Below are 24,515 nucleotides of genomic sequence, written 5' to 3' on the forward strand. Positions count from 1 at the left end.
GATGGATGTGTTTGGAACAGAGACAGAATGAGCCTCTGTGCAGGTGGAGCTGTCAGCACCTGCTTCAGAAAGGATGACAGGAGAGTTTATATCTCTGCCACAACCCCTTGCTTAAAGTAGGGGCATCTCCAAGGTCAAGACCAGGCATCTCAGGACTTCACCCAGTTTAGTCTTGAAATTCCCTCAGGATGGAGGGAGGATGCACTGTCCTGGCAACCTGCTTAGATGTCTTCTTGGGGAAGAAGTCCCTATCAATATCCAAACCCTGAACCTTGAACCTCTCCCCCTTCAACTTAGAATCTTTCATCATCAAACCAAACAGCACTGTGAAGCACTGTGAAGAGCCTGAAACCATTTTCTTGGAAACCTCCCCAAAGGTATTGGATGTGACCTTTAGGTCCTCCTGCCAAAGCCCTTCCTTGTCCCTCCCAACCAGCCCAGGTGTCTCAGAACCACTTCAACCCAAACCAACCTGGACTGAACTTACTGCAGTTTATCAGTGATGTCCCTGTCCTGGGGAGCTCAATACTGGGCACAGTACAGACACAGGGTAACAAGCACTGAGGGCTGAGAAGGCTCTCTCCTAAGTCACTGACCTGTGGCAAGCCTGTGTGAGATTTCACTTTGCCCCGTGTCCCTGCAGCAGTGGCTGCTGCCCATAACCGTCAGTGACAGAAAACATACAGCTGCCCTTCAGCTGTGCCAGGGCAAAGGGGGCTTGACAAACAGCACTGATGAGGAGCAGGAGAAGGCCATGGACCTGTCCTCCTCTGCTTCCCAAGCTGTGGAGGGTGATGATTTCCAGTGGACAGGAGGGCTGGAAAACATCAGCTCCTATGTAATGTACTAAAGTACTTTGGCCATAAACTTCAAAGTGCTTCCCAAAAGGAAGTTGGATTGCTATTCCTGTTTTGTAAATCAGGAAGCTGAGGAAAAAGGGAAGGAAGTGTTTTGACTGAATTGATCTAGCAGCTGCTGGCACAGACTCTGAGTGCTGCCTATGCCCCGTGCTGCCTCTCAGAGCAGGGACCAGCCCCAGCCACCTGCACTCCACAGGTGCTCCATGGTAAACTCCCTCTTGGAAATCAGGCTGGTGACATTAGAAAAACAGCCTTCAAACTGTGCAGATTTATGGCTTCAAAGTAAAAGTGCTGGTGAGAAATACCATAAATTAGTCATAATCTTATCAAAAATATTTTATTTATGAAAGTAACAATTATACTATACAACCTATATTGGAAATACATTGAATAATTGCTAGAATAAATACAGGCAATTAATTCAATCTTTTTATAGAATGAGAAGATTTATTTGACATTTGAATGTTAACCCAAGCTTTAACTTACATCATAAATAGTTAAAAGGCATAGTCAAGTTTTTTTGATTTTTACCGTTTCTCTTGCTTTTTTTAATACTGTTCTATTTTGTAATCAACATGAATCAACTCTCCAATCATTAACATAACATTAGTATGACTTTCAAGCAATCATGTACCTCAAGATAATCGGACAACAAGGTAGTGTGTGTGCAGTTCATTCTACAGCAGAATCTATTCATGTCTGCATAAAAAAGAGAAGCTGAAAATGCTTCTAAGTTCTTTAAGCATCATATGCCGATTTCTGCTTTACCACAGTGCTTTTAATACCAGAATCTAAGAAGGGCAGCTGGTCTTTCTGTTGCTCTTTATAAAGTATATTAGGGCTCAATGCCACATTCCTTTGGCTGGTGAAGGACTGCAGAATTTAGTCCTGAATATTATTTCTCAAAACTATGGTCCAAAATAAATGTCCAGGACTGATTATTAGGCACCAAGGAAGTGATGCATTTGCTAAGGCTTGATGTTTTCTGATAAAAAAAATTGGCTTCTTTTCTGGTAGATATGCTGTAGTCAAAAACAAATTATTGGGCTCAGTACTGGGGTCTGTATTACACTGGATGTCAGAGAAGGGGATGTGTTTATTTTCTGTAAACTGTATGAAGGACTCTGCAGAAGTTTTATAGTACAACACACACATTTTGAAAGTGTTGATAAGTTTTTCCTTCCCTGTTTATTTTTTTTTAATAAAAACCTGAACTCTTTGCTTGGTAGTAGTAGATTATGGATAGCTAGGACCATCAGTGAATTCAATAGCAGTTTCATGTGCCCAAGATTTTTCTAAGTCAGAAGTTTTTGACTGCTCAGGTCCCATATAAAATCAGTGGGATGCTTTCCATAGCAATGTCTTTTCCCGTGGCATGGAGGCCTGCCTTGCTTTATGGTTTATTTTGCATGCCAGGGATATTAAGTTCTCAGCAGAGAAGCAAATTTCCCTTTTACAATGTTATCAAAACAAAACCCTCAAATTGCACATATCTACCCCTTTGGCCTTTTTTTATGCACAAATGTGTTTGTATGCAAAACCTGAAAATTTTGCGCCTTTCCTAATAAATGTCTTAAAAGAGCACATTTAAATGCTTTTTCACAGAAATAACCATTCATTAGTTGCAAAAATGCAGAGAGACTTTTTATTCTTTCTGTTATGAACAATATTATTTCAGCAGAAATTTGGGGGGAGAATGTATGATTTTTTTGTCCCCAAATATATTAAAAAAGGCTAAAGAACAAAATGTTGGGGAGGCAGCTTTTTTTGGCAGATAGTAAAATATAAAATATGTGATTTAAAAAAAAGTTGGCTTAAAAATACACACACACAAATAATACAATAATATAAAAATACAGCTCAGCCAATGGCCTCTTAAAATTTACCTTTGGCATTACATTTGGCAGCCTAAAACAAAAGACCCTTCCTATAAACAGAACTATAAAAATGAGAAGTTCATAAATTAGGTTGCAAGGGGTTGTACAGTCCTTTTCTTGATTCTCCAAACTCCCTTTCTTTCTGTCCACACACATAAGCATGACCAGTGAGGTATATAGAACGTAACACTGTCAGGCATATGCACAATAAAAAAAAGTGCATAAACACAGAAGTTCTCCCCTTTTCTTGTGAACAGGTCGTAACTGTGTGGTTTGCGTCCTTCCCCCCCTTGGAAACAAAGAAACTTTTTTTTTCTTTTTTTTTTTTCTTTTTTTTTTCCTTACTTTGGCAGGATGAAAATGAACCCAGAGGAATAAAAGTGTCCTATTCCCAGCAGCAGTGATCCATTTCCCTTGGCAACATATGTCTGATGCCACAGATACTACAAGGTCGTTGGGTTGCTTTACAACTCTGGGTAACTTCCCACGGAAACATCATACGTCTAGCACCATGTCGTAGTGTTGTTGCTCTTTCTTCCGCCTGCCACATTTGTTGATAAGAACCATGTACAAAGTCAAAAGCAAAACCCAGTAACATGCATAGAGTATTGTGCCAATGATGAGAACTGTCTGTTTTGACTCAGAAAATGGCTTTTTTGATTCCTTGTAAATAGTGAAAATTACGCCACCTAGGAGGATTGTAAACCAAATGGAGACTGGAATGAGTCCTATAAAATTAACTACAATGGTTTTCCTTCCTGACGTGCCCCACCCTGCTTTGTTTATCGTGGCAATTGCAAACATCTTTGCTGGCAGTAAACTTGACATGTACAACACTGAGTAGAGTGACATGAAAACCATGACAATGTTGCCCCTAAGGAAGCTGGCAAAGGAAGACTTTATCAGGCCAACTAACTGAACTGTCAACAGGAAGAGCAGAATGTTCCAGATTTTTCCCCTGTAGAAGAGCTGAATGACTGTGGCAATAAGGAAGAAAGGAAAGAATCCAGTGATTACAGCTTCATAGGTCATCCACAAATGGTGCTTGTGGAACCACATGGCATTATAAAGCCACTCCCTAAAGTAGGATTTACTCCAGCGGGTCTGCTGATTCAGCCACCTGAGATACTCTATCGGTGTTTCCGTAAGGCACTTGGATCTAGCTGTGTATTTTGTTGCATAGCCCAGACTTAGCACTCTGTTAGTTAGATGCCTGTCATCTCCAAAGCTGCACTGGGAGCCCATAAACTCTTGATTGTACCAATCTTCCACAAATTCATGGAGTAAAGAGTTTCTGTACATTCCCAGAGGTCCACTGATGCACTGTACACAGCCAAAGTAGGACTGACAGGCTCTTTCGATGTTAAATGCCATCCAGTATCTCACGCTGCTCAGAAAGGAGATCCAGGAATCATATTTGTTCAAAATCTGCAAAATAAAAAAACAGTTTTCCTTTTAGATGAGCTCTTAAAACAGAAAATGTGCACATTGGATCAATAAGGAGTTTGCTGAGATTAGAGCACCATTAGATGAATTCTGGTGGGAACCTCACTCCTGTGTTCAACTCAAGGCAAACCTAGGAGCTACACAAACATTTCAGCCAGGACATTGACAGGAAGGGTGAGATGAAACCTTTAAATTTCTGTTTCACCAAGAGGTTCTTTTTTTCCTTGCAACCTTTCCTATTCCTGTCTCATTTTTCCTTACCTTTTGCCCCCAGTTAGACCTTCTGGATTTAGATTTTACCAAGAAGAGCTGGTGAGTTCATGGCCTCCTGCTGCTTTCCTGCCTGTACACATCTTTGGGGCTTACAGGACTCCTTCCAGCCCTCCTAAAACTATGCTGGAGAATGAGAAAAGCAGAACACATGGTCTTTGCCCTACATTTTTGTAGGGCAAAGCCTGGCCTTAGAGGTTCAACCTTGAACTGTGTCCCCATGTCTAGCATTCCTTTGAGGAGCAACCTGTTCTGTCTCTGCAGTACCAGCCTGTTACCTTGTCCCAAGACATATGGTAATACTCCAGTACAGCCTTCCTCAGGCCCACACAAACATCTCAGTCTTTCTCTCCTGCACAGCCCAGCCGCACATCGAGTCTGAGCACCCAGCGGATGCATGAGCGTGTGCAGATGCACAAGTCCATGGCTTCACATACAAGTTCTCAACACACACCTTGTGCCAAAGGATGTGACAAGGAAGTGTGTGGATCTTTGGCCTCCTACAACTATAAAACATTGCCCTGCAACTAGAAAAATATTCTTTTTCTCTGATGGTCCTAATTTCTGTCAGTTTTAATTCCAGAACATATTAGAAGCAGCAGGGCTTGCTGGGTGTATGCTGGAAAATGAACTGGGGAAAAAAAAAGGCCAAAGCCTTCATTCTGTCACCTTTCCTCAAAGAGGACACACGTCCTTCCCAATGCAGATGCTTATGAACCTTCACTGTCACAGCTGAACCTGTCCTCCCTTCACTTGTACTCACACATGCCTGGAATTTCACATGAATGGGCTGTGTCGCCTGGTTTGTGGTCAGTCTAGAGCTCCAAAGCTATCCAGGTTTCTGTGGGAATCCTAATTTCTGCAGTTATGAGCCACATGCCTGAAATACTTCTGACTACTTGGGCGTTCATTAGCAAGTTCTTGTTCATTTATATAGCTCTCTCTCCTCTGTCTCACATAAAAAGCCCAACTGAGTACAGGGGATTCATCTCAAGGCTAACAGAAATATTCATACACATTTCTCTTTATAAATTGCAGCAGAAGGAGTTGTGTCAAAAGGTACCACCAGCCTTTTGCTGTAGCAATCAGCCAAACTCAGTAATGCTGAAAATCCTAACACACAAGGAGATGGTCTGACTTGGAAGTTTTCTATTGCCCTGCTTGACAGAGATGGGAGACCCAGTAACACACAGAGTGCACAGTGCAGAGCGTTTCAAAGGTGTTTTTTATTTCTAACAATCTTGGCTGCCAGTAGTAATATAATTGAAGTGCTTGAGGTTGCTGGACATGGCTATGGGACACCTGTTCTCCATTTCCTGCCCCCCTATATCTTTTCTTTGGTACCTTGAGCAAGTAGCTATACCCAGAGACTCAAAGATGCCACAACAATCCTGACGATGCCAGTGCCCCCCTTTTCACATATAGGGGCAGAATATTTTTTTTTTGCTTGCTATGGATGTAAAACCATACAGTGCTCACATCCAAGAAGAGTTTCCATTCAATGGACAAAAAGGTTAAGGTATGATAAGAGCATCTATAATGGCATCACATGTTATATATATGCATCTAGTATATACACATAAATTATATTTAATGCTATTTCAGGCAGAGGAATCTGTTGCAATGCAAATAGTTGCTGAAACACCTCTGTTAATCTGAAAATTGTTGTACTCACCTGCACATCACCTCCAACTCCTCCAACCATTGGATCTTCTTCTAAAACTTTTACCATCTCCACTGATGAGGCTGGATCAAGCATTGTATCTGAATCACAGACCTACAAGTACAAAAAAACAAGAAAAAAAATGGGTTAAGGAGTTCACTACAGAAGAAAATAAAAATCATGCAAGTGATTATAATGACTCTAAATGCATATTCTCCTGAATGCAATTAAATCTGACTTTGAAGTCTGCACTGATACTTCTGTTAAAGGTCACTTGTACCAGGCAGCAAGGCACAGTGCTGCACAAAACACAGAGCTGGTTAAGGCTGTGCACACAAACAATCCTCTGTATCAGCTCCATTTGTTTTACTGGCACACTGGACGGGCTTATTCGAATAAGATATGGGCACTGCAGAATAAGATGGTGTCTGTGGGTGTGCAGCAGATTCCTGTTGTGCTCTAACATTGAATTTCTCTGCATCAGCTGCACAGTTGGAGCACTCTGGTCAAATGTTTCCCACTGCCATATGAGGGAAAGAGCAAGGAGTTAAATCCCATGCACTTGTTATTAAAAAGAAAAAAAGCCAAGTAGGAGTCTGGGAAGAAACCTAATTGTTCTTTTACTCACAGAAGGGTTTAGCAATTCATGTAAAATATGTATCTTATATTTCAGAGCAAACTAATTTTTAATTTTAGATGCATGATGTGTTATTAGTAGTGCAGGGATTTGACATTTGAAAAGAGAAATTATTTGCTATTTTTCTCTAGCATTCTTTTAAAAAGTTATATAAGGCCAGAAGGCATGAGTCTCGAAGTTCAGTACTCCAAAAGACCAAGGCAGAAGTAAATGACACACAAGGCATTTCAGCTACACAAACACTCCTAGTCAACTAAACACTGTGTACATTAGGAAATTGGCTTTCCCCTGGAGAGTAGGAGGAGGGCTCAGACAGGCTGGCTGGTCTGTGAGATAGCTGGCATTGCTCTCGTTCACTCTGAGGAGAATGACTCGGGCTGCAGCCTGTCTAATACAAGAGGGTGTCTCCTTGTTGCAGTTGCTGCAGCTGAAGGAACTGGCCACATCGTGTGTGAACTCATTTCACAGACACCCAGGAACTGGAGCAGAGACCGTCCCAGAAACACCCCTCTGACTGGCTGAATCCCACCCTACAAATTCTCATACTGCCTCCCATTTGTCCCCATGTTCCATTCCTGTGACTTCAGACAGGGTCAGTAGGAGCAAGTCAGTAGCTCTGCCTAAACAGCATATTAAGACAGATTCTGCTGAGGCTTTGTAATGGGTATCCTAATTTTGGTGTCCTTTCATGCAAACTTTCTAAGCCCTGTCACTCCAGGGGAGAGGTAACCTTTACATCTGCTCTATGAAGTGAGAGGAGAGCACTGGGGCTTTTCTCTGGACCAGACTCAAGAGGAGAGGTTGCCCAGGATAGCTGGACTGCACAGTTTGGGATGAGCTGGGACTCTGCCAACATGCTCCCCTCCACGCTCACTCAGAGTGGGCCAAGAGAAGAAAGGTGATGAAAGCTCTCATATCTCTGTCAGGAGAAAAGCCACAAGCATCTCCAGCTCCCACTAACTTGATGCATCCATCTCCCCTCCTCAATGGCCTCATCCCACAGCATCTTTGTAACCTGGCCAAGGCCTGACTCCAGCTTTAGTGGAAAGCTGTCATCAGTGGCAGCACTGGGTGATAGAAGGGAGCAAAACAATGAGGGAAAACAATGCCTATACTTTTACTTGGGTCTTCCTGGACAAACCTGTTGCTGAGTGCTTTGCACAGGGAATCTGTAGTTTACTGAATTCCCAGGGTCCTCAGGCAGTGACAGGCATGTCATTTCTTGTGACCATGAGTGGTGGGCTGGGATCAGCTGCCTCCCAGCCCCTCTGCTTTCCCTCCAGCACCTGCCACTTGAGCACTCCCACCCCATTAGATGTATTTACCTGGGGCAGAAAGGCCTGCCCATGAGCCACATCACTAATATAGGGATGAGGAATCCTGAAAACACTGGGTTTTTTTTTTTAACAAAACACCATCACACATCCTGGGCATGCCAGCACAGTGGGTATGTCTGAGTTTCTGGGACAAATCTAACAAGCCATCATTTTCCATCTGGATGAAATTTTTGCAGGTGAACAGAGGACCACCCAGAGAAACACAGACACTTAGAAGCCCAAATAAACACGGACACCTGCCTAGCCAGGGTGTGCACAGGACAGCCCAAGAGACAATTTGCCTTCTTTCCACATAAGGGCTGAGTGACCCAAACATCACTGCTTTGGGTCACAGAGTTATATAAGAGGAACAACTGACCTTAAGGGAGCTGTTCTTTTACTTGCTATAGGCAGTGACAGTTTATCCAAGCTGCTCTGAGTTCAGCCTGCACTGGACTGTCCACACAGGTACCTCCATCAAGCCAAGATGAATTGCACCCTGTTACCTCACAACTCTGCACTGATAATACCTGCCAGTTTAACTCCTCCACCTGATTACTTGCACACTCATAAACTCTTCTAGGATGGAAATAAGCCTTCATAGCAGTTTGCAGTACTTAATGAAACACCACTACTGAGTAACAGCTTGTTATCTGCACTGGTCTGACTGTTTATGATTGCCTGTTCATAATTCCAGGGTGTCTGTAAGGCCTACAATTTTGAGGGTGGGCAGTGGTGCTGACTGGCCACTTTAAAAAGTGCTTAATCATTGATGCAGACTGCTGAGCCCTTGAAATATAGGGCTTGTTTAAAGTAATTTACCCTGGGTCTCCCCAAAGGACCATTTGAAATATCTCAACCTTTATTTATTCATAAAACAGAGCCACATTTTAGCTGCACTTTTATGACTCTGCAGTAGCCAGGGCCACCAAGGGGCTGCATTTCTACTACAGATGTGACTGTAGATGTGACTGTGGCATCAGTCACTACTGCAGACTGTGCTTACAGCACCACTACAGTCTCTGTCTGAAAAATTCATTAGACCTTCTGAGCCAGGTCTGGAGTGTTAACTGAACAGAAATATCTCTTCTATTTTCTGAATTTATGCTATGACTATTGAAATAGAAACACTTTTTCCAGGTTCCCTGAAAAATACAAGAGCTGAACTGAGGGAGGAAACTTGCAATGAATCTGCTTTCTCTCTGCCTTCTTTCTCTGCAATCCAGTATGTCTGTGTGTTTATAAACCCATGCTAATAAAGAAAATCAGCGTTTTTATCCCATCATAGTTCCTCACAGCACAAAACCAAAGCACAGACAATGGAGAGCTTAAGCCCATTGTTTTGAAAGAATAAATCAGTTTCAGTTTGGGAAGTGGTGGAGGATGGGTTTTAAATCTTGGCTTTACTCTCCTAGCTCCAATAACAGAGCAGTTCCTGGCACTCTTCAGTTTCTGCCCCTCCTGTGCACTGAAGACTCGCTGCTCTCAGCCCAGCTCCTGGCAGCCTCTCCAGGTCCCTGGGACACTGCACGTGGATGCTGTGCTGTGCAGAGCATGCACACACACCCACACAAGGCTGGGCACAGGCCCCAGAAACACAAGTGGCTCAGCCATGCAGCTGCCCTGAGCCAGCAGAGAGCACCTCGCGGGGAGCTGCTGCTCCACTGCAGGAGAGTGCTGGATGCTCTGACTGTGGGAGAAGCTTGGAAGAACTGAGGGTGGTTCTTTAGGAAAATCATCTCCTATTCAGTGGGATTAGTGAAATGAGCCTTCTTGGCCTAGATTTCTAAGAAAGGGTCCTCAGTGTCCAGCCAGAGTATCTGATCCCACCCGCCTTCCTCCACACATGACCCTTTCCCCTTCCCACAGTCAGCAGGGCTGTTTGCAGGAGCCAGGAATCCATGTAAGTAAGGCAAAAACATAGACAATGTTTCAGGGGATCCAAGGCAGCTGGAAAGAAATGTGCCTCTGCTGCTTTGGAAATAGGGAGAGAGGACCCAGCCTAATTCATTTTTAAGTGAGTAGTGTGTCATAAGGGCCTTAAAGGCCAAGTTGCAGTGAGTGAGGTAATGCAGCTGTAAGTGATGAAGCAAAAGCTCCTTCAGGCTTTAGCTGAAGAAATTTTCTTTCAAATCTACACATTGACCCTTTTATTGAATACTCCACATGGCCTTCAAAGCCTTTAAAATATATCCCCATCTTTTTTACAGACTTCACCACTTCTCCAAGATATTCCCTAGTGAGACCAAATACCTGTCTGTCTACTCATATATGGGGCCACTAACAAACTCACAAAATAAAGCCTTACTCGAGACCTTCCCCCACAGGAGATGGGGCTTTCAGGAGGTCATTGGCTTTGTCTGAAGCAAAACCATTTGAATGAGGGGGCAGTACTGAAGGCAGGGGAAGGATTTCAGACTTCTCCCATAGCTGGTGCACAAAATTAAAACTGTCACAGATAGACTGGCCATTTTAAAAGGTAGCAAAATACCCTTTTAACGGTCAAGCTGTTTCCAAACAGACTGAAAGGAGCACTGTGTTCATCAGGGACTAGGATGGCCTCTAACATGCTGCACAAAATATACAAAAGCTGCTTTCTTTCAAAGTGTGTTTGAATTGGCACTGACCTGGTGCTCTAATACCTACCTGTACATAATCCACACTTCTCCCCAGTGCTTTGAATGCTGTGTACATTACTTCTCTTTTTCCACCCCATTTCTGCATGATGCAAACACTTTTGTTGGACAGGACCAGCTGAGATACGTGTTGCATGCTCTCTCTGTGAGACTCCTCTGTCTCACCAGGACCTTTGTCATGGAAGTTATTACTCCAGATGTAAGTGGCACAACTGTCCCTACCCATGATTTCAGTGAAAATGTCCATCATGTAAACGTCGTCTTCTGAGTTCCCATCAATGACCATAACAACTTTAATTCCAGGGTAGGTCAATCTTTTTACAGAGAGTAAACATTTTCTTAAGTAGTCAGGATCTTCTTGATAGGCAGCAATACAGAGGGCAACTGTTTTGTTCAGTTTGATTGGAGTCTCTAGCGACCGTTTCATTTTCCTGTGCTCTAGGTAGGCAAACAGGCTTTGGATGATGAGATGTGATGCCAGGATAGCACCATAGAGTCCAAAGGAGAAGTAGTAGTTGTCTGTTTGGATGAACTGGTAGCCCACAATGTAAGCAGCGGTGATTCCCAGCAGGAGGGACACCCCGAAGAGTGTGGTTCCAAGTATTCTCAGGATACATATAAACCTCTCACAATACATCTGCAAAGAAGTAGGGAAACCCATTAGGAGAGCCACCACTTGCTGGTATAAGACATCATAAGGGGGTCACGTGGCTGCAACACAGATCTCAGCATCAACAGATACACCCTGAGCTTCTAGCTCACAGACTCACTGCATCCCCTTGCTCAACTGAGCAGCTCTTTGCAGAACTTCCCCCATGTAAAGTACAATCCAAACAGACTTAATGGAGCAGAGATGATTTCTGCTATTCACAGTGCCCTCACAGAAGGTGCTATTTGTGTCAGGATCTTATTTTGGCAGCCTGGACTGGTTGGATAAGACACTCTGTCATATTATCCTGAGGAGGTTGGAGAAGGGGCTTTTGGGCCACCACTCACTTTGTATGGTCACAGGGGACTGGAACAGCTGAATGTCTGGGCAGCCCCTCCTCATCCCCAATCCATGTCACGACTGTATCCCACCCTGAATTGTTTCTGTCTCTTAGTTATGTTTGCAAATATATTGGAAAGACATTCTTAAAACAGATGCCTGAATGTATTTATAATTTTTTTAAACAGATGTCTGACTATATATAATTTATATTTATATAATCAGACATCTGCTTTAAAAGGCCTTCTCAATACCATTGCAAAAATGCATTATTCATATAGTTGTGTACATAGATACATGCACATGTAAGCATGAGTGTATCGGGGCTAAAGCTTAACTGAGATTAAGTCTGTGGCAAAAATATGCATAAATTTAACAGAGCCAACACTCCACCCTGGACTCAGAAATTCTCTAGGACATAACTGATTCTGATCACTTCTACATATTTAGCTTACCTGGCTGTAAAATCTTCTAACCTAAACTCTGGGCTATGGAGCAAGTGGCTGGCATGGAGGGTGCTCTGGCATTCTTGAAACAAATAAACAGTATGGGCAGGCAGGCAGGTGGACTCTATTGGAGAGAGATTGTCAGAAAAACACCTTTTCTGACAATCACATCACCCATTTTATGCAACAGCTTTCTCAGAATTGTAAGAAGTTAATGACAATATTTTCTGTCAATAGATGCATTTTATGTGAAGGACATAAAACAGGTGATGTCTGTTTAAGGCTAATCCAGCAAGTGTGTTGCAAGTCAATAAAGCTCATGCTTGAATATTTTGCTAAATTAGGTCCTCTCAGAGTAATAGATTTAATATTTGTGTTTTCTTGCTATTATTCATATTTTCCCTGCTGTTATCATCTCACTCATCTGCTGCTCATGTTTGTTTCACCATCTGTTGGCCAAAGTTGAAGTTGGAACAGGACTTCCTTACATCATATATGTTTTTAACTCTTCCTTGAAAAATGACTACCAAGACACAGCAGCATAGCTGTCATAAGCTATATATATGTCTGAAAAGCTACAGGCTCGGAACAAAAAAGTCAACACAGAATCACTTACAACATAAAAATAAACTAGGCAAGCACGAAGTTTGAGGTTACAAAGACTTTGTCTTTTTCCATTGGCTATTTAGGGTCTTAAATTTCAAGATAGGAGGAAGCCTCTTAAATGTATATTTGGAGGCACTGTTAAAGAAATCAGACCCTAGCTCTAGGACTTCCTTGAATACTTAAGGCTGGGCTCTGACAGGTGTTGTAATCATCCACCAGCAAAAGGGACCCTCCCTGTTCTGGCCTGTCTGAAAATCTTTCACAGCAGGGGTCATAAAGATGCCTAATAAAAGACAGCTTATGCTTACCACCACTATAGGTGAATTGAAACTCAGTGCCCAAAATAGACTTGCTTTAGAAAACAGATTAAGTAATGGATCCCCTCTAGATTACCTCGAAGTAAAATAGTCTGTCTGTTTACTAATCCCTCAAGCATGCAAAATGTTAGAAACATCAAGGTAAATGTCTCATTAATGGTGCGCTTATACTCTGCTTTCTCATTTGGGGTCCTAAAGTCTGCTTACATGAAGAATTATATGGCTAAAATAAACAGGATTTACATTAAGATCTGGAGTGGCTACATTTGAATGACCATATACTGTAGCAGGTATCTTTTACATTAATTTGCTATTGTTTTGCTCTACCTATGAAGTGCCTCTGCACAAAAGGAAAAGAAACAAAAACAAATTCTCTGACTTTATCATTACAGCACAGATCCTCTCTCTCTGCAAAAATCCAGTCTTTTAAGACCAAGAAATTAATTTCTGGTGTTAATAAAACAACACTTCTTTTTCCTTTTCTCTGTCAACCTTAGGAAAATAAAAAGTGTTTTGATCTAAATTCCTGGCTTTCATCAAAGAAATTTTTCCCTTTGTATGTGCAATTGAGGGTTATATGTATAGTCTTTTAATTGACTGAATCTCAGGGGAACTGGAAAAGTTGCTCAATAGTCTCAAGATTTAACATGAGGTATTGATAGCTTGCCCAGCAGAAATGATCTTTATCAAATTTAACATGCCCAAACAATGGCAAAGAAGCCAAAAACTCTCCACCCATCTCCAAGAATTAAGCCAAGAAGTTAAAAAGGAAATGATGCTTGTACAAGTCTGGGACCAAAAAATGAACTGCTGAATCAAATACTGATACTGAGGCTAGGCAGCAGCTGCTTCAGGGACTTTCAGATCAGACAGTGCTGTTATGAGTATCTAGCCTGGCCTGACACAGTGAAATATAATAATTCTACCCTGCAATTTGGGCACCTAAATCCCTTATAGGCACCTTCACCTAACCCCGTGGAGCTGAACCCAGTATGAGTTTTACAGAGCCCCCAGCAAGCAGACCCAAGGTTTGCATGCACAAGGTGAGTGTATATAAAGAGCCTCCAAAGTCTACTACTGAGCAATTTGTTGTTGTGATGTTTCATCTCTTTCCTTTCAGGGATGAACTGAGCAGTGCTCACCAGCCCATCTTGTAGAACTGAAATGTGAAAGCCATATGCTAAATCCTGATGCTGTGCAGGCTGCTGCTGATTCAGTCACACATTTTGATTCACAAAGCAGTGCCAAGTATAAATGTGCCTTGTAGTGACTGTACAGTAGCAGGCAAGGAGTGCCTTTCTTTGGAGGCTGCTATGGAAAAGCATGACCAAGAAATGAACCCTTGCATGTACTTGACATCAGAGTGCACCTGGTGAACTGTTTGGTATTGTGTCTCTTGGCATCCTGATAAAGCCAACTATATATACAAAAAGAATATTTCTCCTTTGTGATGAAGGTGAATTTACATTACTATGAACAACTGGCATAACTAAAAGTTGTAGTATTCTAACAATGCTTTCATGAAAAACATCAGGTTAATGAATGACTGATACACAGTACATCTAATGATTGGGGTATTAACTGCAGCACTAGAGATCACACTCCTTTCTCAGACTGAATAATGCCTTAGATCTCAAATTAGAACAACATGGCAAAATATGCTTCAGTTTTCTCTATTCTGAAAATATTTAGACTAGCATTTACTGTAGTTATGGTACCTAGATCTAACTTTTAAGATCTAAGATCTAGACACTTGACTGAAAGTCAGCAGGTTCTTATGTTTTGTTTTGAACTGGGTTTTTACTCAGCAAAGAACACTAGTGACCTCCATGGTAAAGTACCAATTTTTCTTCCTTCAAAATCCTGTGGCAGAGTTCATCCACATGGCTATTAATCATCTTTCATGCATCTCTGAGAGTAACAGGGCCTGAAGATAGCTCATCCCTTTATGAAGTGAGGAGGCAAAGAGACAGAAAAAGCTTATTTGTTACTAATACTGAATAGGGGCAAATAGATATCCAGAAAACCAACGTGTACTGGTGCCAGAAGATATCAGTATTATCTGCAGCCTGTTCAATTCTGCACCCTCTGTTGTGTGGCTGCTATGAGGACAAAGGAAGCAATCAGGTGGTGCCTAGCATCTATTGATACAGGACATGGAACCAGTGACGGGGGTCAAACAGATGGAGGTCAAACTGAAGTCATGATGTATCTCACTACATCATCTCTCTCAGAAATCCCCTCTCATGCAACACTCAAACATTGGCACACAGTAATTCTGGGTAGCTTTTCCTCAGAAGATTGAAAAGCAAGAGAGGGAGACCGAAAGTTTGCACCTAACACGATTGAATGATTTGGAAGGTTGTTTGACAGAATTAGCACTTAGTAATTCCAAACATCTGAAGACATTTAGAAAAACCCTCACCATAAGTTGCAAAAGCCAATATTTATCCAGGAGGCAGTAATAAAGGTTTGATCACAAATGTGCTCATTGTGTCGCTGTACTGGGCCTGGCTGAGGTGGAATTATTTTTTCCCATAGCCCTCCAAGTGCTCTGCTTTGTATTGGTGGCTGGGAAGGTGTTGCTAATGCAGCAGTGTTTTGGCTACTGCTGAGCAGTGCTCCCAGCATCCAGGATGTCTCTCCAACTTTTTCTCTCACACCAATATACTATGAGTGGGCAAGGTCCTGGGAGGGAACATAACCAGGACAGCTGATCCAAACTGACTAAAGGGATATTCCATACCATGTGACATCTGCTTAGATTAAAAAGCTAAAAGGAGGAGGGGGAAGCATTTGTTATGACATTTGTTTTTCAGTTCTGAAGCCCTACTTCCTGGGAAGTGGCCGAACATCATCTGCTGATGAGAAGTAAAAGATAAATCTTTTGTTTTTCTTTGCGTCATGCACAGCCTTTGCTTTATAAGCTGCCTTTATCTCAACATACCAGGTGTTTTGCCCTCTTATTTTCTGCATCTACATCCTGCTGAGGAGGAAAGTGATAGAGCAGTTGGGAGGGCACCATGCAGCAGGCCAGGGTCAACCCACCACAGTCCCCTTCACTTTTAAAAGTTACAAAGAGTTGTGCCTCTGTCTACACATCGAGGGCTGTGGTCACATCAGCAAATAGTGCAATACCACACCGACAGATCTGCAAAGAGGAACACCTGGTGCTGAGGACCTAACTCCACCCTCCATACATTTTTGTGCTTTACTCTGAACTAAGTATAGTCAGACCCAATGGACTAAAAACCTGAAAAGTGTCCTCCAGAGGTACACCTTGCAATTAGTTTCATTCAGGAGGAATCCAATTTGGGTGTCCAGTTATATATGCAATAGAAACTCAAACAATTTTGTTGAAGGGGGACACTTGTAGCAGCAGCTTTGATAGCACCTCCTCATTGAAAACAAATTGATAATACAAATCAACCTCACATATGAGATCTGCAGATCAGATTTGTCTGGAACCTTTGTGGAAACCAGAAGTGCTGAGCACAGAAAACCTTTGAAAACATCTCATTTTTACATGCCTGTATGGAAGCTGCATTCTTAAATATCTATTCAACCCTAGTGCTGAGGCTTTGAATTCAGCAAAGCATGTAAGTGTGTCATTAAAGATAAGTGTGCACTTAGATATTATGCTGAAGAGGGAAATCAGTGGATACTTTATCTTGCGATTCTGTAGTAACTGCAAGATAACAAGGCATAAAAAAAATCTTTCTCTGAACAGATGCTATTTCTGGGACACTCGAGGTAAAAATGCAAGTATATTTTTGACAAATTTATTGTAGAGATAAGCCTCCCTTATGAAGGTTGTTCAATTTGTCAATGCTTTACCACTGCATTTCTTACATTAGGGAATCTAAGAGTGGATCGGGGCCTTGACAATTTCAATTTGCCTCCTAGTGTTGTCATTCACCTGTTGGGTGACCTTAGATAAGTGAATTCACCTTTCTCTGTCACAGCTTCCTCACCTGTAAAATGGGGATCATGATCATGCAAGAACTTTTTGGAGGTCTGTAAAACTCTTCATAAGGCTTAGGTTACTCTTTTTAGTGCTATATGAGATCCACTTGTTCCCTAGTTCCATATAACTGGTTTTAGTCAAAAAACTCCAACAAAAACCAACACACCCCTTGCTATTTTCCTTGCCTGTATTCACCTGAAGGTGTAGTCCGTGGGGATCTGTCTGTAACAAACAAGCAACTCTAACTCAGCAGGAGGCCTGAGATCAGTGAGGCGGGCACCATAAAAGCCAGCACACACAGCTTTAAGTTCATACAGACACCAAGGGCTGTTTTGCACAAAAGCAAAGGAAAATGAAATCTTTATAATCCTTAATACCCACTTCCTTACTAATGAGAGTGACAGCACTGGCTGGCACAGAGCTGCTGCTTCAATGACACGAGTGTGTCAGAGTGCACATGTGAGTGCCTGCGCACACTGCATCTGGGCCTGTATACACTCTCTGGGAGTACATGGTGTTTGAGGCTTACAATTTCTCAGACAATATTTAGATTCATTATTAGGCTTATTTTGGTGGCAAATTAAATCATATATCATTGGAGTACAAATTATTCTAGGTAGATATTAATCACATGCATAAGATAGCTGTCCAGACCCCCTCTTCTATTCTACAGCTTGCAGAGAGGAAAGTGAAAAGTTATGCTCCATCTGTACACCTTTATTACAACACAATTACCATATCTGGAACTTTTGGTTATTTATAACTTCCAGATTTTGTTATGCTATTGATCTTCTGGAAAGGCTCACATAAGACTAAAATTAACTCTGAGGTTAAATTAAAAGTAAAGAACAGGATTACTGATGATGGCAAGCTCTATCTATATGCACAAGCTTTGATCAGCAAATCAAGAATCTCCTATTTGTTCAGTGTATGTTTCCCAGGGAACTGCTCACATTTAATCTCCTACAGGTTTGAGTAACCAATGTGGAAAGAATTCTATGGCTGCAGGTTGGATTTGACCCTCATGTACACAATAAAACGCTAGTTGTTAAATGAACAAAAAAAAAAAAAAAATAAAGAAAACCAACCAAAAGAATCCCCAGACACATGCTCCAAGAAACGAAACCAGAAGTAAATTATATTTCTACTCAGATATTTTGGATTGTGGTTAAACAAAAATCTAGTTTAGAAATGTTTTCTGGTTGCTGGTTAGAATACTTTGCTGCTCTATACAATAATCTTGAATAGCAAAATGGAGCAAATGTGCTTTCATGTCACAAATATGAAGACTTGAGTTTTTCCTAGTGAACTTGCCTGAAAAACTCCAATGAATCCCGTAGAGCAGCTCTTCCTATTGGGAAAACCTTGACCTGAGTTTTTCTATGCTTGGATGCAGGGTAAGAAAGATTTATTACCCTTATCTAGTCCTCAGAAGAACCCTCAAGGCACCCATGTTATACACAATGTGTGCTTTCAAAAAAGTGCATGGGTGCCAATGGAAAAATGATCCCAAAGGCAGAAGACTATGAAACAGAGTGAAACATGGAGAAGCAGCTGTGCCCTAAGAGATGTGGGGTCACTGCAGCCCTGCAGAATCACAGAACTCTTCGGGTTAGAAGGGACTTGTGAAGATAGGGGAGTCCAACCCCCCTGCCCAGGTATGGTCACCTAGAGCAGGTGACAGAAGAACATGGCCAGGTGGGCTTGGAATGTCTCCAGAGAGGGACACTCCACCATTCCCTGGGCAGCCTGTTTGGTGCCCTGCCATCCTCAACGTGAAGAAGTTATTCCTCCTTTGAGGTGAAACTTTTGTGTTTTAGTTTAAGGCCATTGCTGCTCATCCTGTCACTGGGCACCACCGAAAAGAGTCTGGCACTGATCCTCTGGGCACCCTCCCTTGAGATATTTATATGCACCATTAATGAGATCCCCTCTCCGTGTTCTCTAGACTAAGACAACGCCCATCAGGAGTGTTGTACTACAAGGGGATCCTCTCAGGGCAAGGAAATGGGGTAAATTCTCTCTCAAGGGCCAATGCCCCCTTCTGCCAGCATCGCTACGGATGCTGTGTGGCGAGGCTGTGGCCAGCTGGCTCTCTCTGTGTCCGACAGACACGCACCGCGGCTCCCAGAGGAGCCGAGCGGGGCCGCTGCGGACAGAGGGCTCTGCAGCCGGGCAGGAGGCGCCGGGCCCCGCGCTGGCCGCGGGCTGCACACGGAGCGGGGGAACCCCGGCCCGGCGCCGCGGCCCTGATCCAACGGGGCGGAGCGGCGGCGTCACCGGGCGGGGCCGGGGATCCCCGCGCGGCCGCGTCACGGGCCCCGCCCGCGGGAGCGACCGGGCCCGGCCGCGCTGGCGCTGCCATCGCCCCCCGCTGCTGCCGCGGCCCCGGGGCGGCCCTCCCTCGGCCGGGGCGGGCCCGGCGCGGGGAGCTCCGGGCAGCCCCCGCCCCGCAGCCCTCGGCTCCCGGCCCTCCCGCGGGAAGCCGCCCTCCCTCCTTCCATCCCGTCCCTCCCCGCGCTGCGCGGCGCCCGGGCGGCTCGGCAGCGCTGTCCGAGGCGGGACGTCAGCCCCACGTCCGCCGCCTCGCCTGCCTCCCCTCAGTGCCAGCCCTCCCTCCGCTCCTGGCGCGTCCCCGCCCGGCCCTGGATGCAAAGGCGAGGGGCGGCCGGAGGGAATCGGGATCGGGCTCTGAGCAGGTCTCGCCTTCCCCGCTGCGATCAGCGGAGAGGCTGCCCAGCCTGTGCTCGATTTTATTCTAATTTCAGAGGGTTTATGGGGCGGTTGGCTTTTTTTGGCTTTTTGAGTTCGGGTTTTTTTTCCCCCAGATCTTGAAGCTCAGCAATGTCTTAAACGGATTACACGGAGGAGGGGTTGAAGCTGAAAACCTCATTCATCCTCACGGCGGTTCTATTCATTGCTGAAATAGGTGTAGCGTAGGAGCCGGTAAGATCCTCCCCCAGCCCCACTCGTATTTTTGGGGATTTGTTCCAGCTTTCCTCCCTGGAATAGTGGGGATGGGAGGAGGGGGTCTTCTGCTCTTGAGCTGACAGAAGCATAATCATAAATCACCTACCTTGTTTGTCCTTCTGTCCTTTGGTCATAGAGGGGCTCCAGCCAACTGTGTGGTCTCACGTACCGTTGCTCCCGCTGAATAGTTTCCAAGTTTGAGGTAAAAGAACAAATCGCACTTTTCAGGGACTTAATAAGACGCTCAGAAATAAAAAAATAATTAAAAATGAAAATAATAAAAAAAATCGTGTAAGGCTATTCAGTCCTACTCATTTTCTCCCACGTGTTTTCACAATTATCATGTATTTGTCTTTCTCTGCTTCAGTTTCTAGCTCAAAGTTGTGGGATTTTTCCCCAAATAATAGTTATAATAATAATAATAATAATTAAAAAGTTAGAAATAATAAATTAGGAGTTAGTTTCTCGTGGTCGAAGCTGAAGATCTTATTTCAAACCCGGCTAGCCAGGAGCCTGGAGAAGTTGCAAGGCAGTGTCTGAAAGTTTGAGAGATCAGCATCAGATAAAGTCTCTTTGGTGATACCTTGCTGCTGCCCGAGTAACTGTTTCAATGAGGTTTCTCAGCAGCAGCAGCAGCAAACGGGTAATATTTTCCAGACGTCTTTTTCTTTCCTGCTGCTGCTGCTGCTTTTCTGCCTCTTCCACGTTATGGGGTCTTTTAACAAGGGAGACTTGACTTGTTTTAATAGGCGGAGGATGGGAAGAAGGAGGGAACTCCTGTAAGGAGGAAAAAAAAAAACCCAACCCTCCCAATTGCCATGATCTCAGCCAAGGACCAGTTCAGCGCCAGGAATTTAATTAGCCAAGTTGCAAATTTTTTCAAAGAAATACAATACACATATGTTGCCACCAACTGGTTTCCTCTTCATGCCCCGCAGTTGGGGGAACCCCCCACCTTCCCCACTCCCTGCATCCTTGGGCTTGGGGTGTGGGATTTGTCCCTCCCACAGCCACTATTCGGCTGGGACAGTTTTTTACTGCTGCTGGTTTTTATTAATAAAGGAATTGCGTCTATGAATGGATGAACTTCGCAGCTTTGAATCCTGCTTTACCCGTTCACTCTCGGGAAGATTTGTCGTAGTAAATACCCAAGGAAGCTCCCACTGATATTCATACCCATGCCTCTTGTATTAAAACAAGCCGGGAAACATGTTAGGCCATTTAAAAACTGGAAAATTGTGCTGTGGGCTTTGGTGTTTTGGATTGGTTTACTTTTGGTCTGGGGGTGATTTTTTTGGTCTTGTTTCGTTCTAAATCAGAAGTGCCAATTCTGTCGACGGTCCCCGGAGCCATGGGCACCAGCAGCTCACAGCACACCCCATTGCCGCTTGCCGGCCGCTTTCACTCGCTCCCTGCGGCTCCGCTCTGCTTCCAGGGCGGCTTTCCCGCTTTCCAGCCGCGCTTCCCGGCGAGTGCCCCGAGCGCGGCGCTGGGTGGCGCTGTTGGGGCGGCGGAGCCCGCGGGAGCCGCGCTGGCCGTGCCCCGGCGGGGACCCGCGGGGGAGGCGGCGGCGAGCGGCTTCCCCTTCCCCCGTGCTGTTTGCTCAGGGACCGCAGAGGTCGCCGCTTTGGGGCGTCGAGCCCACAAAGGGAGCCGTATCCAGACACCGTTGGGAAATCCGGAGATGACTCTTCGCCGAGTTATCGCCCCTCGTTACCTTCTGGTGTGGGAAAACTCCAAAGCGCTCTGGGGGCTTCTCGTGTACTATAAATGGTTTAAAGCCGGTGGTTACCTAGTACCTACTTGTACCTACTTTGAGTACCTACTTCGGGGAAGTGGTTACATTTACAGGTGTTCAGTCACTGCCACGGGGGAGTGGCTTTAGGATGTGCATTGAAGCCGAGCTCCTTGAACCATCAATGTGTCTCAAATAATAAATCTGATGCTAGTTTAAGGCAGAGTTTTGTGGGCAGTTTTAACCTGGCATTGCCAGGGAAAGCAACTGTTTCACCATCCTCCTCACTGTCCCTTTTCTTATGTCAGGAGAACTGTCCTAGGTTAGAAGTTAGTTGTTTGGGGAGAGGGAGCAGCAATAAAGTAAGAAATAATTTGGGCTGGATGACGACAAAACAACTGCTTTGGCAACAATCTGGCTTTTGATGGTTTAGAGTGTCCTTGAAAGTACACCTTGACTTAACAAGCATAGACTCTCTCGGGGCTTTCAGGTATTTCTTCCTCTCAGACCTTCCCCCCATGGCAGCTCCATTCCCACAGTGCCACCACCTCCAAATCTGTGTCACAAACGCTTTCGATACAGAGCCCTGCACACCTCTGTCATCAGGCAAGGGACATATGGCACTGTCTGCTGCAAACAAGGACAGAGGGCAGAAAGGTGTCAAGAGGGCTGCTTGATCCCCCTCTCCACAGGAGCCACCCTAATAGCCAAGTATCTGGTGTAAGCCAGGCTTATAACACTATCACAGAATCACAGAATGTTCAGGGCTGGAATGGACCTTAAAGATCATCTAGTCCCAGCCTGCCCTGCCATTACCAAGGACACCTACCACTAGACCAGGTTGCTCAGAGCCCCATCCAGCCTGGCTCTGAACACTGACAGGGTTGTGGCATCCACAATCTCCATGGGTAACCTGTTCCAGTGCCTCACCACCCTCACAGTGAAAAATTTCTTCCTAATATGTAACCTAAATTTCCCCTCTTTTAATTTGTACCCATTGCTCCCTGTCCTATCACTCCAGGTCCCAATGAATGATGAATGTTTGTCATTTAGGCAAGGGGCTACCTCAGCAAGCTCTGCTGCTGTTGTACACATAACCAAGTCTTGATGTCTCTGTGAGTCCTAAGGTGTGATTTCCTGGCATCAGACTTTCTCTGGCACTGTCAGAGGTAAGAGAGGATTAGCACAGGTGTCCCTAGTCCATCCACCCATGGCTACTCTCAACACTGTGCCTTGGGGAACTGGTGCTGCCAGCCTTGTTTGTGTTCCTTGGGCACTTGGTGGCCTTGTCATGATTCAGGGAGATGGATGTCCTGAACAGGGGATTTCATGTCTAGGATAATTTCTGAAAGGAGATTTCAGGGGGAGGATGGGTTTGTTTGATTTGGTTAATGACTAAATGTTGCAGATTGATTTTTTTCAAGTGAGCATTTGTTATAAATGAAATAGCTTTGTTGGTTGGTTGGTTGGTTGGTTGGTTGGTTGGGTTTTTTGAGTTTTTTTGGGGTTTTTTGTTTTGTTTTGTTTTGTTTTTGTGGGTTTTGTTGGGTTTTTTTTTTCTGTATTTCACCTTTTAATAGTTAGAATACACATTACTCTGGAAGTACACAATATCCCACTGGCTTAATCCCATGCTCCTTAGGTTTGAACAGGGATCAAGAGACAGTAGATGAGGCAGAAATCTGGGTGCAGCAATAGGCAGCACTTAAATCACACCAAAACTTTGCTTTAGAAAATGACATAATGGGAATGGTGAGTTTGTCATGTCTATAGCTGTTTCCTTCTCAGCCATAGCTCATGTTGCGTGATCACACTGTCAGGGCAAGGGGATAACGTAGGTCGGGAAGTTAGCTTTGCCTACCAGGAAGGAATTAAAAGTAGGAGGATATGATTAATGCCAATCCACACAGTGCTATAGAAACCAGATGTAGATGTGTTTCATTAGAAATATATCACATCTATGTATATATGTTATGTTATGTCTACATGGTTACCATTATCAAACAATCCTGGCTCCTAATTGTGATTTACAGTCACAAGCAGTGAGGAGAAGGGAGTTCTTGGCTGTCACTGTCCACAGGCATAGATTGTCACCCGCCATAAAGAGTAATAATAATGGACTAATCTGACTTAATCTTCTAATGAGGCAATGGGTTTGTTTGAGAGAGGTCAGACAAAATATGTTTTGGGGGAGATTAACACAGACCATGGTTGAATAAATTGGTTACTGCAGAGTAAATTAGTGGATGAATTGATGGCATGTAAGCCACTCTTCAGGAACTATTGAGTACTCACTTTTACCCTGAGGGAATGGCTCCATGTGCATTTTTCCTCTCTCTTCTTTCCTTTAAATATGTGAATACTCACCCCCAGCACTCACACATGCTTGGGCCAGCAGAGTTTGCAGTGCGTCTCTCACCCCTCCAGTGACCTGTGCTGAGGCAGCTGCAGAGCGCGATGGCCGTTTCCTACGTGCCTGTGTGAGCTGGCCATGGAGGGAACGGGGCTGCTCTCCAGTGGGAACGAGCAGGCAGTGCTAGCAGACAGCAGGACTGCCCTAAGCAGCCTCTTCAGGAGCTGCCAGGAACACAGGGACAGGTGTGGTCCCCCAGCAGTGGCTGCTGGGGTGGCTGAGCCCACTGGGCTGAAGGCTCTTATCTTGCATTGTCTCTAGGGTAAGGATTTACACACACCCTTTTACTGCAGATCAGCTATTGTGTAGGGCTTATCAAAAAGAAAAGCAAGAAGCAGACTCTTTGCAATGCATAGTTGTCTTCAAGT

At 44.1% G+C, this 24,515-nt stretch overlaps 1 protein-coding gene across 1 annotated transcript; it reads right to left on the reverse strand.

Annotated features, from left to right (window-relative positions):
• Window positions 1-1,183: 1,183 nt before the first annotated feature.
• On the reverse strand, window positions 1,184-20,635 carry HAS2 (hyaluronan synthase 2). The gene is made up of 4 exons (XM_036404362.2): window positions 20,106-20,635; window positions 10,716-11,342; window positions 6,129-6,230; window positions 1,184-4,165 (listed from the first exon to the last, which is right to left on the reverse strand). Exons 2-4 carry the CDS (start codon window positions 11,340-11,342, stop codon window positions 3,233-3,235), a joined length of 1,662 nt encoding a protein of 553 aa, XP_036260255.1. The 5' UTR covers window positions 20,106-20,635; the 3' UTR covers window positions 1,184-3,232.
• Window positions 20,636-24,515: the final 3,880 nt, after the last annotated feature.

Source organism: Molothrus ater, chromosome 1 (assembly GCF_012460135.2).
Source record: "Molothrus ater isolate BHLD 08-10-18 breed brown headed cowbird chromosome 1, BPBGC_Mater_1.1, whole genome shotgun sequence".
Classification (NCBI taxonomy): domain Eukaryota; kingdom Metazoa; phylum Chordata; class Aves; order Passeriformes; family Icteridae; genus Molothrus; species Molothrus ater.

What these genes read in the sequence shown, in the direction of transcription:
- HAS2 (XM_036404362.2), bottom strand. Translation starts at nt 11,342, where the DNA reads ATGTATTGTGAGAGGTTTATATGTATCCTGAGAATACTTGGAACCACA. An exon ending in GAAGTGTGGATTATGTACAG is followed by an intron (nt 6,231 to 10,715) that starts GTAGGTATTAGA and finishes TTGTACTTGTAG; the next exon opens with GTCTGTGATTCAGATACAAT. An exon ending in GAGTTGGAGGTGATGTGCAG is followed by an intron (nt 4,166 to 6,128) that starts GTGAGTACAACA and finishes TTTATTTTGCAG; the next exon opens with ATTTTGAACAAATATGATTC.